This window comes from Panthera onca, chromosome D1 (genome assembly GCF_046562875.1).
Source record: "Panthera onca isolate mPanOnc1 chromosome D1, mPanOnc1 haplotype 2, whole genome shotgun sequence".
In the NCBI taxonomy this organism is placed as follows: Eukaryota; Metazoa; Chordata; class Mammalia; order Carnivora; family Felidae; genus Panthera; species Panthera onca.
The window spans coordinates 44,643,830-44,660,298 of record NC_138348.1 but is presented as its reverse complement, the minus strand read 5'-3'; the positions used below and the strand labels follow the sequence as shown (position 1 = coordinate 44,660,298).

Sequence of the window (16,469 nt, the reverse complement as noted above, 5' to 3'; positions counted from 1 at the left end):
CTCAGCCAGACGACTATGGTCAACATCAAGAGTCAAGAATCGTGTTGACAGTGCACACACTTGATGTGATGTGATGTGATGTGATGTGATGTGATGTGATGTGATGTGATGTGATGTGATGTGATGTGATAAGCATGGCACTTTCCACCTGTGTCTTCCTCCCCAAAACCCAAAACCCCAGTCTGGTCATAAGAAAAACATCAGACAAATTCCAATAGAGGGGCATTCTACAAAAATACTTGCTAAGTTCTCTTCAAAATGGTCAAGGTCACCAAAAAGAAAGGAAGTCAGCCAAGAGGAACCTAAGGAAACATGACAATGAAATGTAATGCAGTATCCTGATGGGACCACAGAACAGAAAAGATTATTAGGTAAGAACTATGGAAACCTGAATAAAGTATTAACTTTGGTTAATAATAAAGTATCAATATTGGTTCATTAGTTATTAAAAAACATACCATATAACTTAAGAGGTTAATAATAGAGAAACCGGGTGCTGGGTATATGGAAACTTTGTTTTACCTTCTCAATTTTTCTGTAAACCAAAACTTTTTTTAAATTTTTTTATTTTTTTGAGAGAGAGAGCGAGCAGGGGAGGCGCAGAGAGAGAGGGGGAGAGAGAGAGAGAGAGAGAGAGAGAGAGAGAGAATATCCCAGGCAGGCTCCACACTGTCAGTGCAGAGCTCCAAGTGGGGCTCAAACTCACAAACCCTGAGATTATGACCTGAGCCAAAATCAAGAGACAGGCGTTTAATCCATGCACCCCTAAAACTTTTCTCAAATAAAGTCTATTTTAAAAAAATTTACATGAAAATCATTTCCAGAAAAATAGTAATTAAGGTCTCAGTTTTCTAATCACCTACATATAAAAGCTATGGAAAACAACTAGGGCCACTAAGCAGTTTCTTCTAGCACTAAGATTACATCTAGATTTTGCAAGACTGATAATTAAGGTACTCAGGGGCAAGATAAAGGGAGGCTAGACCTACACTACCTTTCAAGCAAATCAGATGATTTACAGTGATAAGGGTGTGAAAGCCCTAAGTCTCATAATCACAGAGCTACTTATAAATACGATAATCTCAAACCAATAAAAGTAACAAAAAATAGTAGTTCAGAAGAAGATTCTTCTAAAGCAGAAACTTACGTGCAGAAGTTTGGTCGTTCTTCACCATGGACTAAAATAAACATTATGTCCCTAAACACAAGGACTCCCCATTTCCTCATTTACATAATGAGAAGTGACTTTGGCACAGTGCAATATTCAAAGGATACTCACAAGATAATACTATATCATAAATAAAAACATAACATTCTTAGTCTTTCACTTCACTGGAATCTGCTAAAAGCAACAAATTCAGGTAAAGTGTACTAATACTTTGTCACTGAGGTAGGCGTCAGTATGAAGCAAGACAATCAACCACAGGAGAAAGAATGGATGCAGGAGGGGAAAGTAGAAGTCATCGTGAACTACTTAACATTTACCAGGCCCTCCTCTTAAATATTTGCCTCCTCCTGCAGAAGCCTTCTGAAGAAACTCTCATTTCAATCAACACTTAAGTGAGATGACCCTAAAAACTGCTACACTGCAATTCAGCAAAAGTGGGCTTCTAAATGCAAGTCAGACGTTGGAGATAACAAAAATAAATTGAGTAACAGTTCTTGCCCTCCGGGTATATACTCATGGTCAAACCAGAGGCAAGAAAACAAATCCCATCTTTTGTTGACTCTAGGATGCCATCAATTGGAAGATGCATCCTATCTACAAAGACATTAAAATACGAATTTTTTAATGTCTCGGGGTGCCTGGATGGGTGAGTCAGTTACACGTCCGACTCTAGATCTCGGCTCAGATCATGATCTCACGGTTGATAGATCGAACCCCACGTCGGGCTCTGTGCTAATAGTGCTGAGCCTGCTTGGGATTCTCTCTCCCTCCCTCTCTGTCCCTCCCCCACTCACACACTTGTGCTCACTCGCTCTGGCTCTCTCTCAAAAATAAAGAAACATTTTAAAAAGTTTATTAATGTCTCGGAATGGATAAGATATTACAGTTTCTGAGTGATAAATGCTAGGGTGAGTTTAGCAAAAAGTACCGTGGAAGCAGAGATGTGGATGCACTACCAACTGACACTGCTACCTTCACAGTTCTGGGGTGCAGGTGTCACTTGAGCAGTGCCACAGCTTGTAATCCTCTACATCAGTGGGGAAATACAATTCAAAAATTATTCATACATCTTGCCAGGAACAAATTTATTTACAAAATGCAAGACAGACCTGTAAAGATGCAGAATATCTTTATTAATGAAATATTTTAGAGCCAACATGAATAAATTCATATTGACATTTCACTAAATTATTTGGGAAACAAAATGCGCAGGACATTTCTTTAGTTCTAAGAAACGTAGTTATTTTATCAACAAGAAACTCAGAGGTGAGAGAACTTACCAGTTTTTCCTTTTGACCTTCCTCCACAAAACAAATCATACCCAAGCTTTCAAATGTATGAAGAGAGCAATCATCAACTACACTTCTAAAAGAGAATCAGGCCAGAGCGCCTGGGAGGCTCAGTCGTTAAGCATCTATCTGAGTTTGACTCAGGTCATGAGCTCACAGTTCGTGAGTTCGAGCCCCGTGTAGGGAGACCACGAGCCCCGCTTCTCTCCCCCCCTCACTTGCGCCCTCTCTCTCTCAAAAGTAAACAAATAAATACATAAAGGAGAATCAGTCCATTTTTAGAGACAGCAGGAAGAGCAAAATCATTTTCATGTTTTTCCCCTTCAGTTAGGACTAACACTCTACTTTAGAACAGGAAAACCCTGTCTCTGCAAACTCCTTAAGGCCATGCACATAAACCCTAGAGAAATATTTGTTGAATGAATGAATCACTATCGTAATAAATCCTATTTTTGGACGTTCACTCTTTTAACACTACAGTGCCCAGGGATGAAATGGCATCTGTTCAGGTAGGTGCCCTTAGAAGCAAACCCCTTGTTCCACGGCAGTATTCCTGTGCCTAACCAATGGGACTCTCACCCAGTCTCCCAGGACAAGCTTCCCTGCTGTGGTCATCACAAAAGAGCCAGACTCAGCCAGGCCATGGAACAGCTAAGGCAAAAGAAATATTTCCTGAGGAAGGCAGTCAGTGTACAGTAAAGACAACCGAAATACAGATATTTTATTGATTCTTTCAGTCCCCACTTTTGAGGCTATTCAAAAGTCACTGTAGATCAGACTTGCAGAAAAATTAAGTTTTACATTTCAAACTCCTTCAGGGACACATACATCAGATACACATTGAGTCACATGTACTGATTTGGCAACAATACCTCTACAGAGTTTATCATGTGCCAGGCACTAAGTATTTTGCTTACATTAGTTCACTGAAACCTCACAAGAAGTCCATGAGGTAGTAAGTACTTATTATTTGTCTCCATCTTACAGGTGAGGAAAAGGAGACGTAAGAGGTTCAGTAACTTGCTCAAAGCCACAGGCAGTAAGTGGTAGAGACTGATTCCAAGCAGTCTGGCTCGATTATGTGCCCAAAACCACTACATTACACTGAGAGCTACCTTCGGAAAACAAAATAAATGTATTGCTTCTATTTTGTCTGTATTTATGGAGAAAAGTGTCCAGACCTCAAATCTTCCCCACACATCTCAGTCAACCTTGACACTGGTAATAAGCTGGCCAGCAGATAAAGGAGTGTTTCCTAGGTATGTATCACCGGCATTGCAATAAACACAGATATAAAACTATCCAGACTCCCTTCCACCTTCTGAGAGCACGATAACTACAAGTTCACCATACATAATGATTTCTCCTTCCCCTTTAAAGTGTTATCAAAATATCTCATACCCAATACTAAACCGACAAAAGGTCATGATGCTACCCAAGACTTATGGTAGAAAAATACAAATAAGTTTTATTTTTCCAAGTACAAAATGGTTATGCAACCAAAACAATAGAAACTTACAGGATAAACTAGCAAAAACAGATGCAAGAGAATCCAACATGATGAGATAAAGGAAGTTAGTTCCATTCAACCCATACTGAGTCTAAGATCTCTTACCTTAAGGCACTCACAGTAAGCAAGCTGTCAGCCCAAAAGAGGAAAAGAAAGAGCTTACTAGAGAAATGATAATAAGATTATAAAATTCTAGACAACTCAACTGTAATCATTTACATACATACAACAAACTAATCACTTTACAAATGTTTAAACAACAAGAAATGCTAGGGGCAGGGGTAGTCACAGTGTGAAAAGAATATAAAGATGAGTTAAGTAAAGGTCTTCCTGCATAATTGATTTATTTAGTTGTAGCACACTGTCTACTCACTCCATCCCACAAAAAAGCCACATTCATTTGAGGTCATTTTTACCTCTTGCTATTTCCTCTGCAGTGAGTCTGCAAAGTTATGAGGCACGGTAGTGATCCTACTCATTGAACAGAAAGCAATTGAGTGAAACATACAAGCAACCAGACCTCTGGCACCCTGTGAAACCACAAGAGAGCAAGATCTTTTTTTTTCCCCATGTTCTAACACATTTTTTAAAGTCTTTTTCTTAAGCAGCAGCATACCTTGAATGATTGCATGGTTGTCTAAAGTCACATGCTCTCTACCTAAAGTCAAGTCAACTGACACTGAAACTGGGAGATTAAGTCAAAAAAAATTTTTAAGTCAAAAATTTTAAAAGAGCTTCATTAAGCAACACTCATTTACTTGTTCATTTCCCTAATTTCAATCTATAAACAAAAGCAATGGAAAATTTTTCCTGTAGAAACTCATTCATACTTAGTCTTCAAAGTGAAACCAGGTTGGCCCAGAGATTTGCCTTAATCAATTTTTTAGTGCTTTCAGGAAAACTTATGTAAAAAGCAGAGGAAAGGAATTTTTCTGAAAAGCACTAAATATACTGTGTTTTTATAAAACTGCATGGATTGACAAAAATAAAAATACTAAATAATTTAAATTTATTTCAAAATTTATTTTTCAAGATCCTAAAAGCAATTATGAAAAGAAACAGGATATAAGATATGGGAAAACCTTGAAAATACGAGTTAATCTTCTTAGTAACTTAAGCAACATAATGATAAAAGATAAACTGTAAAGAACTAAAAACAGGTCAATACTTTTAAACCTTTGGGGACTGTCCATAATACCGTCTCCCCTTCTACTAGCACAGAAGAGCTAGCTAATCGGGAGCAAATTTTACATTTTCTCAATACATTTCTCTTAGTGGAAAGGTGGTGGAATGGAGCAGGGAACTCCGTAAGGATGGCACTGAAGTCCCTTATTCTTTATACTTACTCTCTGAAGAATGATCAAAAAGTACCAAAATATCTAAAGTCCCGGCGGAAGGTAGGGGTTAAACCTGAATCTGTTTGCTACTTCTGCCATATCCTGTGATCTGCTGGTGCACCTTTGTTTCATCACTCCGGAGTGAGTGGGAGTAGGGAGCAGGAGTAGGGAGCAGGGAGTGGTCAACTTGCTAAGACCACTTTAGCCCACCTATTCCTACTTCAGCCTGGTGGGAGGAGATCCTTGTTACTGAACAAAATCTCAGAAATAGATCCTTTCCCTCCCACCCACCCCCAACTTGTTTCTGGCCCAAAGTCTAGTCTCTAATTCAAATTCCGACTCATTCCTGAAGTTCTTCCTTTCCTATGTTTTCTTATCAGTAAGACCTCCCTACTCTCATTTGAGCTAACCCCTGTCTTGGGACAGAATAATTAGAATGCCTGAATTGGGGCACCAGGCTCAGGCAGTTGGGCATCGCGCATCCTAATTTCAGCCCAGGTCATGATCCCAGGGTGGTGGGGTTCAGCCCCACATTGGGCTCTGTGCTGAGCATGGAGCCTGCTTGGGGTTCGTTCTCTCTCTCTCTCTCTCTCTCTCTCTCTCTCTCTCTCTCTCTCTCTCCAACCCCCCCCCCCCCCACGCTCAACACTCGGAAGGAAGGGAGGGAGGGGAATCCTGAAGAGTCCTAGGACCGTAAGAAGGAAAAATTAAGAAAGAAAAGAACCTTGCTACACGTATACAAAAATCAGGTCCAGAAGTGGTAAAAGCCAGTTCCGCCAAACTTTCAGGGAGCAGGTAATTCCAGTAGTACACAGATTCAGAGAAAACGAAAGGAGGAAATATTCCTCAATTCATGAGGCCTGTAAAATCTAGATACCAAATCAGACAAGGACATTAGGTAAAATGAAAATTACAGGTCAACTTCACTAAACCATAAAAAAAAAAAAACAACCAAAAGCCCATAAATAAAATATTAGCAAACAGAATCCAACAGTATGTAAACAATATGTAAACAAGAATGCACATTATGAACGTATTCCATGAATCCAGAACAGAAAGATACATTGGCTTTTTTTTTGAAAAGTTACAAATATAATTCACCACATGAACAGATTAAAGGAAAAATAACATGATCATAACAGATACAGGAAAAGCATGAGAAAATGTCACACCTGATCTTAAAAATACATAGCAAGTGGGACTAGAGGAAATTAGTCCCTGCAGAATATATTTTTTTAACAGTGAAACTTTAAAAATCAAGAACAAGAAATAATGTCCACTATTTATTTATATTTATTATTTATTATTCATTTCATTACATTTATTCAATACTATATTTTAAAGTCCTAACCAATGCAATATAAAAAAACAGAATTGAAAAAAAAATTATTTGATATGTTTATTAATACAGAAAACCCCACAGAAGATACAGATTATTGCCAACAGAATTCTACAAGGTGTTTGGATACAAAAATCTATATAATGATCCTCAGAACCCCCTCCCAAAAAAAGCCATTTCTGTACACAAGCCATTACAAAACTTAAGCCAAACAGACGATGCCATTTATAATAGCAACAGTAAATATACAGTAACTGGGAGTAAATCTAATAAAATATATTCTAGACCTTTATAGAAAATTATAAAGCTTTAAATAAAGGCCAGAGCACCTGGGTGGCTCCATCAGTTAAGCATCCAACTCTTGATTTTGGTTCAGGTCATGATCTCACAATTGTGAAATCAAGCCCCCATGTCTGGCTCTGTGTTGAGCGTGCAGTGCAGCCTGCTTTGGATTCTCTCTCTGCCCCCTCACCGCCCACACACACACACACACACACACACACAACACACGTGCGCACACACACACACACACACCCTCTCTCTCATTCTCTCTCTAAATAAACATGTAAAAACGAAGGAAGGAAGGAAGGAAGGAAGGAAGGAAGGAAGGAAGGAAGGCAGGCAGGCAAGCAACTGGTCAGCTGGCCAAAGGCAGGGGGAGATATATCTGAAGTGAAAAGCATTCTATGTTCATGGACATAATTGTCAAATTGTCAATTTTCCTTTATATGATACAATCTAAAATAAATAAACCTATTGAGTTTACCACTGAACTTGACAGAACCACAAGATGGTTATAAAATTTATAAACAGGAAAAATACCCGAGAAATTCTTTTTTTTTTTTTTTTTTTAATTTTTTTAACGCTTATTTATTTTTGAGACAGAGAGAGACAGAGCATGAACAGGGGAGGGGCAGAGAGAGAGGGAGACAAAGAATCCGAAACAGGCTCCAGGCTCTGAGCTGTCAGCACAGAGCCCGACGCGGGGCTCGAACTCATAGACCGCGAGATCATGACCTGAGCCGAAGTCAGATGCTTAACCGACCGAGCCACCCAGGCGCCCCCCGAGAAATTCTTTACAAGAGTCAGCTCCATGAGAATTTTTTGCTTTGGTCAGTGAGGTTTTGCCAGCACTTATACAGTTCCTAGCACATAGTACTGGCCACAAATATTCGTTCAATGAAATTTTTATTGAATGAACACATCAGCAAGGCTTGTCCTAACCATTTATAAAATTAAGAAAGAATGACACATGGGAATGCAAGCTGGTGCAGCCACTCTGGAAAACAGTATGGAGGTTCCTCAAAAAAACTAAAAATATAACTACTCTACGACCCAGCAATTGAACTACTAGGCATTTATCCACGCGATACAGGTATGCTGTTTCAAAGGGACACATGCACCCCCATGTTTATAGCAGCACTATCAACCATAGCCAAAGTCTGGAAAGAGCCCAAATGTCCATCGATGGATGAATGGATAAAGAAGATGTGGTATGTATGTATGTATGTGTGTGTGTGTGTATACATATATATACATGTTTGTATATGTACATGTATGTATATGTATGTATATATACATACACATACACACACAATGGAGTATTACTCAGCAATCAAAAAGAATGAAATCTTGCCATTTGCAACTACGTGGATGGAACTAGAGGGTATTATGCTAAGTGAAATTAGAGAAAGACAAAAATCAGATGACTTCACTCATCTGAGGACTTTAAGAGACAAAACAGATGAACCTAAGGGAAGGAAAACAAAAATAATATAAAAACAGGGAGGGGGGCAAAACAGAAGAGACTCATGAATATGGAGAACAAACTGAGGGTTACTGGAGGGGTTGTGGGAGAGGGGGTGGGCTAAATGGGTAAGTGGCATTAAGGAATCTACTCCTGAAATCATTGTTGCACTATACGCTAACTAATTTGGATGTAAATTTAAAAAAAATAAAAACTAAATTAAAAAAATAATAATACTGGGGATGTAACATACAACATAATGACTATAGCTAACACCATAGTTATGGTATATATTTAATGTTGCCAGGAGTTCTCATAAGAAAGAATAAAACTTTTCTGTAAAAAAAAAAAAAAAGAAAAGAAAGAAAGAATGACATGGGCATAGGAATAGGCAAAAAGACTAACAGAACATAATAGACGGCCCCAAAAAATCCATACTATATAAGATTATCTGACATATAAAGAAGCAGAAGAGCAGATCATAGGAGAAGGTGCTGGAACACTGCGTAGGGATGGGGAAGAGTGGGACGGGGAGGCAGGAATTCTAAAGGACCCATAAATCTATAAACGAAGCATGCATTATCCTTAGAACCCCTCTAGAAAAGTCTCACAAATTCCTATTTTCTACATATATTTAGATGTTATTCTATCTGAAAAAATATATAGTGCTTTACCTGGAACAGTAACGGTTAATGATGTAAGTGCTTACTATATATTAGCTATTATCACGTCTGAGCCCTCAAACTCACCTTACTGGGAAGCCTTGCTTTAACCACCTCCTAGCTTTGTAACCCTGGAGAGGTTATTTGATGAGCTTCATTTCACTCATCTACAAAATGAGCTTACACAAATACCTGACAACAGACTGGTGGAGTTTGGTTTTTGTTTTGTTTTTTTTAATCCTTTTAGGTTTTTTATTTTAGAATGCCAGTTTACAGATTTCAGAGTTTACAGTTAGTTACTAGCTTTCAGAATTGATAGTTAAGAACTTGCATTTTCAAATCCAAGAATATAGTGTGTTTTTCTATTTCTTTAGGTCTTCTTTGTGAACCACAGTAGCATTTTTAGGTTTCTTGATAAAAATGTTACACATTTTTTTGGTGTGTAAAAGAACTTTTTGCTGTCGTACAAGGGGCCTCTTCTTCCATTCTATCTTCTATTTGGTTTGTAAAATGGCAATTTTTTACACGGAATACTACTGTGCCATACAGAACGGAGTAGTGATTGGAGCAGCAGCAGCAACTGATCCCATTTTGAGGGAGGATGGAGTTTAGTATCTCAGTAGACTTTTCTCCATGTACTTACACAAATTTAAGACTTTCTGTCTGGGAATATTATAGAAAAGCATACAGCAAAACATTAACACATTAGAACCTCTACAACATAATTTGGTTTTCCTTCCTCGAACAGCACTAAACATGACCTGATTATCCCATGGCATGGAACCCAAAGATAGTATAGTAAAGGCTTCAGAAGAATATGTACAAATCTGAAGATCTCAGGGCATATACCTAATGCTTTATTTTTCACCAGATGAGAAACAGTGACAGCTTAACACTACAACCATATGTTATATAGCTTCTAAAATGCTGCTATTATATAATTTTTAGCATTTTGTATACTGAACTTTCTGTGCCAGGAAGTGTGCCATTGTTAACTATTTTACAGATGCTTAAATTTTATTTAAATTATCAAGTTTCACTGATTCTGAAATTTGTTTAGTAAGACTTTTGAAAGCTAAGCAATGATTAAAAAAAATAAGGGGTAAAAGTTCTATATCTTTACTCCCATTCACATAACAAAATCAGGAGTTCCAATTCAATTTAAGACATAGTTTCCAGTAAGAGTAAAATGTGTGAACTTCCTATGTTTAGCACACACTGGCTGCCCCCCAGAACTGCCCCTTCTGTACCTCATTTGTAGTTTACCACAGCTACCCTCATCTGAACTTCAGATTACAACTTGAGCCCTGAATTTCAGTTCTATACCCTCTGAGCACTCAAGCCCTTGCTTTGTTAGTATATTACTTTGAACTTCTAATTGTTATGTTGTTCCACAGAAAGCATGCGTCATTATTTCTCTTGTATTGGGGGGAGGAGAAGGGGGCCTCTCTCCCTCAGTATTTTTTTTTATTTAAAAAAAAAATATTTTTTTTAACATCTATTTATTTTTGAGACAGAGAGCATGAACAGAGGAGGGTCAGAGAAAGAGGGAGACACAGAATCTGAAACAGGCTCCAGGCTCTGAGCTGTCAGCACAGAGCCCGATGCGGGGCTTGAACTCACGGACCGCTAGATCATGACCTGAGCCGAAGTCGGACGCTTAACCGACTGAGCCACCCAGGCGCCCCTCTCCCTCAGTATTTTGTTCCTTCTCTTCACAGTCCTTGGCACTAAAGTGCTCAGTGGATACTACTGCCTGACATCCAGTCCTATCTAAGTACTAAGTACTTAGAAACTAAGTACTACACTATTATGGGATCCCAGGCATTTGAAAGAATACTGTAACATGCACTACCCAGATTTATGTTTAGCCTTTAGCAGTGAAGGCAAACTGCAAACATAAAATTCATTTAAAAAAAAAAGTCTGTCCCCTACTGGGGGTGGGAGGGTGGGGACATAGAGCAACCAAGCAGTTGAAATTCATGTCATATCTTACATAATTTAAATGTTAAGCAGAGAAAGCAAACATTGCAAATCTATTAAAAGTATGATTTGGCTTTTTAGCTCAGCTGTGGCAAACTAGGCATTCATTTGTTAAAGAAAAAAAACAACTCAGATAAAGCAGAAATAGCACAAACCAATTAATACAAATTAAGTCAAAACAACAGTGGTGTTTTAAGACATACTATGCATGCATGAGTTTCATTATACAAGATGTTATAGTTAAAATACCACTAAGTGTACTCAAAATGATATGTAAAAATAAAAATAGCTGAACAAAGGGTGGTCAAACCTCAAAACAAGTGCTATAACCACCACCCAAAAATGCAAAATAGAGGAAGTGGTCTTTTTCAGAGTTTAAGAGGGAAAGAAATTCTCATTCTATCTAACTTTATTCCACTGGGGAAGGGAGTCCCACGGAGGAAAATCAGTTTCATGCTCTTCCTGTGTGTTAAAAGAACAAATACTTTGTCGTTACTAACACGAAAAAAGGCAAGCAGTATTGTGTTAGTGTCAGAAACATTTTTATCAGTACTAGCAAAACTGACTTTTAATTTGCAGAAACTGCAAAAACAATCTGCAATAGTTTGCATGTACACACACACACACTCACTCACTCTCTCTCTCTCTCACTCTCTCTCTGTCTCCCTAAAAGAAGCACAGAAGGCTTACTCCAAGAGAATAACCAATTATCCTATCAACTTTCACTTGATTTCATTTGAAAGTCATCAGTTACCACTGCTACTAGAATTATGACAACATGAATTCATGCAGTAAAACCCAAACAATATAAATTCTCCCCTACTTAACCAATCTCTAAATGCTTTAGGGAAAGAGAAAATGTGCACTACCTACTTCACCTCCCAACCAGCTCTTCATAGATTTGCACACATTCTTGCCCACAGCCACAACTCATGAGGAGAAAAAACACTCATGGATGAAAAGGTGACTTACTCCCCACCCACACTACAGGTAATGAAGATAAATGCTGCTCCTTAAAAGTCACTGCAGGGGCGCCTGGGTGGCTTGGTCGGTTAAGCGTCCGACTTCGGCTCAGGTCATGATCTCACGGTCCGTGGGTTCGAGCCCCGTGTCGGGCTCTGTGCCGACAGCTCAGAGCCTGGAGCCTGTTTCAGATTCTGTGTCTCCCTCTCTCTCTCTGCCCCTCCCCTGTTCATACTCTGTCTCTCTCTGTCTCAAAAATAAACGTTAAAAAAAATTAAAAAAAAAAAAAAAGTCACTGCAAAATAAAGACACTATAAAACACAGGTCAAACATGAGAAAGTATGGAGGGAAAAATACAAAGAGGCCAAACCAGTAATCGTGATCAAGTAGCTTTAGTAGAAAAAAAGAAGCTCAACAGGATTTCTTTTTATTTTTTTTAAGGTTCATTTATTTGGGGAGGAGGGAGTGGGAGAGGGGCGGAGAGAGAGAGAATTCTGAGCAGAGCCCGACACAGGGCTTGACCCCACAAACTAAGAGATGACCAGAGCCGGTATTAAGTCCTACACTTAACTGACTGAGCCACCCAGGCACCCCAGGATTTTTTTTTTTTTTACTAAGCAATATTTTAATATATATACATAAATATTTTTTTTTGGTTTCTTTCCTGAGAATGATTTTTCTTTTATTTTTATTTTTTACTTTTATTTTTTATTTTTTAAAATTTACATCCATATTAGTTAGCATATAGTGAAACAATGATTTCAGGAGTAGATTCCTTAGTGCCACTTACCCATTTAGCCCACCCCCTCTCCCACAACCCCTCCAGTAACCCTCAGTTTGTTCTCCATATTCATGAGTCTCTTCTGTTTTGCCCCCCTCCCTGTTTTTATATTATTTTTGTTTTCCTTCCCTTAGGTTCATCTGTTTTGTCTCTTAAAGTCCTCAGATGAGTGAAGTCATCTGATTTTTGTCTTTCTCTAATTTCACTTAGCATAATACCCTCCAGTTCCATCCACGTAGTTGCAAATGGCAGGATTTCATTCTTTTTGATTGCCGAGTAATACTCCATTGTATATGTATACCACATCTTCTTTATCCATTCATCCATCGATGGACATTTGCTCTCTTTCCATACTTTGGCTATGGTTGACAGTGCTGCTATAAACATGGGGGTGCATGTGTCCCTTCGAAACAGCATACCTGTATCTCTTGGATAAATACCTAGTAGTGCAATTGCTGGGTCGTAGGGTCCCAGGATTTCTTTTTAAATAAAATCTAACAATGTGGTGCTCAGAAGGCTAACAACAAAAGGGTGGGCAAAAAAATGCATCAAACTGAGTCCACAGAAGAAATCAAGTATGAAAACATCAATATTGAACATGGTAAAATTTATTTGGCAACAGCTACAGCCAGATTCTTAAATGCCATCATGAAATAATGGAATATTATTTAGGCAACAAAAAGTATGAATCGGTGCAAAAACTATTAGAACCACTGGAAGTTGAAAAAAATATTATGGCACATAGTCAAAAATATAGGACACAAAGCAGAGAAGATTCATGAAGATTCAATGTACATCAACCAAATTTTATCCTTTGAAGCAGAGGCAGATTTGCCACAAAATGAACGAAGATTGGGCCCTTCATTCACTCATGCCCTTCATTTACACGAATGACTTCTTTTCTCATTCTAAATAAATATCCATCCGTGTATATAATTCTGTAGCCTCTTTCTTAAAGGGGGAACGCCAAAACTACACAGGCTTTGGGCCCCTCAACATTTGAAAGATATCTTCTCTAATGTCCAAAAATTCCAGAATGCTAAAAATAGAATAACAGAGCAGAAATCAACCAAAATTTAAATTTCAAATATAAAATAATTTGAATGAGAAAAAAATTAAAATGAGATTTCTACAAATACCAAATGACTAATGCAATTTTCACAGGTGAAATCATAATTTTGAATGTTTATCAAAAGAAAAAAACAAAGCAATAAAATATAAAACTTTAAAAAAAATGATTAAAACCAAAGGAAAACAGAACATAATAAAAAATAAAAACAAAGATCTATCAATTGATAGCACTGACAATTCAAGAACTAATACTTTGGGATGGGGGTGGAGACCATTCTAGAAAATCTAAATGAGTACCACTGGGCAGGAATAGCTTAGTCATCTTGGATTCCGTGAAAAAGAGGCAGTATGTTAGCATTTGGTAGCACTCAAAAAAACATATCCAGAAAATACATATATTCAAGGGAAAGAGGCTGTAACAAAAATAAGATAAAGATACTCTTCTATACAGACCTATAATAGAATTAAAAAGCTTCATTATGGTAATATTTTCACAAAATTTAAAAAAGAAAAAAAAATTACACACAAAGCTGTTATCTCAAAAAGGAGAGAAGTGAATTAACAGAAGATAAAACAGACAAAATTCTCTAAGAACTAGGAACAAAATGAGTATCTGGAATAATGACCATAGTGATAAGCCCAGATTTTTAAAATGCACAATTTAAAACTCTTGATGCATGTGAAGATGAATATGTCATCCCATTCATCCTACAAGACAAATATGATCTTGATCACAGCCTTTATATACCCAGAAAAGGGAAATAAACACCCATACGATACAATTAAAGTAAACCAGAAACTGACCAGGTAAAATGATAGTATATAAAATTCTTCAGTGTACTAATATACCCTAATCAAGTGATGTATATCCTAGATATTTCTTACCAATTCAACATCAAGGGATACGACTAATAATGGTCTAACAATAACAAATGCCAAAGAGCATCTGATAAAATTACACTGCTAATAGTAACATTAATAAAAACCCTCATAGGATACTTAATCCAAAAAATCTGTAAAATTTTTTATATGATGTAGAGAAATAAAATCAGAAGCAAAACAAGGACATCTACTACCACGTTTATTTTGATTTTAACTATTTTGTTATTTTTAAAGTTTAAAAGTTCTGGCCAATGGAGTAAAACTATAGATATAGGATGTAAATATTAAAAGGGAAGAAATATGTATAGAGACAGATGTTATGAACTTATGGTGATCATTTCCCAGTATATGTAAACATTGAATTGTTATGCTGTACATTTGAAACTAGTATATCTCCATTATATGTCAACAAATAACATTATGTAATAATAATATAGTATATAATATATATCACATTATATATAATAGAAACAAACAACAAGGCAAGGAGAAAATATTTACAATACATATAGCTGACAAAGGACTTGTATTTCAAATTTATTTTTTTTTAAACGTTTATTCATCTTTGAGAGACAGAGCATGAGCGGGGAAGGGGCAGAGAGAGGGAAACACAGAATCTGAAGCAGTCTCCAGGCTCTGAGCTGTCAGCACAGAGCCCGACATGGGGCTCGAACTCATGAACCGAGAGATCATGGCCTGAGCCGAAGTCGGCCGCTCAACCGACTTAGCCACCCAGGCGCCCCCCCCCCCTTTTTTTTTTAAACGAAGGACTTAATTTCAAATGGAAGAAGCCTTGCAGCTCAGTTACACCAACAACCCAATTTTTTAAAAAGACAAAGAATTTTAAAAGACAAATGGGATGTACATAAAAAGATGTTCAGTGTCACCAGAGAAAAGCAAATTAACACCACAGTGAGATGCCACTACATATCCAGCAGACTGGCTAAAATATGCTGGTAAGAACCCAGAATGACTGGAATTTCCATACATCTTTGGTGGGAATAGAAACTGGTACAACCTTTTCACAAGAAACTGTGAAATGACATTCCAAAGTTAATGACTTTATGACCTTACCATATGACCTAATCATCTACAACTTGGGTTTTGTTTTTTTTTTTTTTAAGTTTTATTTATATGAGGGGGTGGGGACAGCAAATGAAGGGCAGAGAGGGAGAGAGAATCCCAAGCAGGCTCCACACTGTCAGTGCTGAGCCCGATATGGGGCTCAAACTCATGAACCCATGAGATCATGACCTGAGCTGAAATCAAGAGTCAGAGGCTTAACTGACTGAGCCACCCAGGTACCCCTCCACAACTTGGTTTTAATCCAAGAGAAATGAAAATATAAATCCATATAGTAACGTATAGTATATGAATGTTCAGTGCAGCTTCATTCATAGTTCCTAAGAACTGGTAACAACCCAAATGCTCCATCAAAGAGTAAATAAATTATGGTATATCCATAGTATGGAACACTACCAAGCAACAAATAGGAACAAACTACCAAAATAAGCAAGATCATGGATGAATCCCAAAAATATGCAAAGCAAAAACATACCAGACAAAAAAAGAGTATGTTCTTTATAATTACAGGATATAAAGTCCAAATCAGGCAAAATTAAATTATACTAATTAAAGTCAATATAGTGGTTACCTTTGGAGGTTACTAATTGGAAATAGACACAAGGGACTTTCTTGGGGTGATGGAGTATTCTTTATCTTGCTTGTGATCATGGC

General features: G+C 37.5%; 1 protein-coding gene across 3 annotated transcripts in view; it reads right to left on the bottom strand.

The window, feature by feature from the left end:
- RRAS2 (RAS related 2) overlaps positions 1 to 16,469 on the bottom strand; it is a 75,798-nt gene that overhangs the window by 33,637 nt on the left and 25,692 nt on the right. The window contains exon 1 of one of the 3 annotated variants that reach the window (XM_060606073.2): positions 3,037 to 3,087. The exons of 1 other annotated variant lie outside the window; for it this stretch is intronic. In XM_060606073.2, coding sequence (XP_060462056.1) covers positions 3,037 to 3,072 — 36 coding nt within the window. In that variant the 5' untranslated portion in view covers positions 3,073 to 3,087. Of the gene's footprint in view, positions 1 to 1,147; positions 1,167 to 3,036; positions 3,088 to 16,469 lie in introns of those variants that run through there. One more of the 3 variants, XM_060606074.2, reaches the window with a different exon arrangement.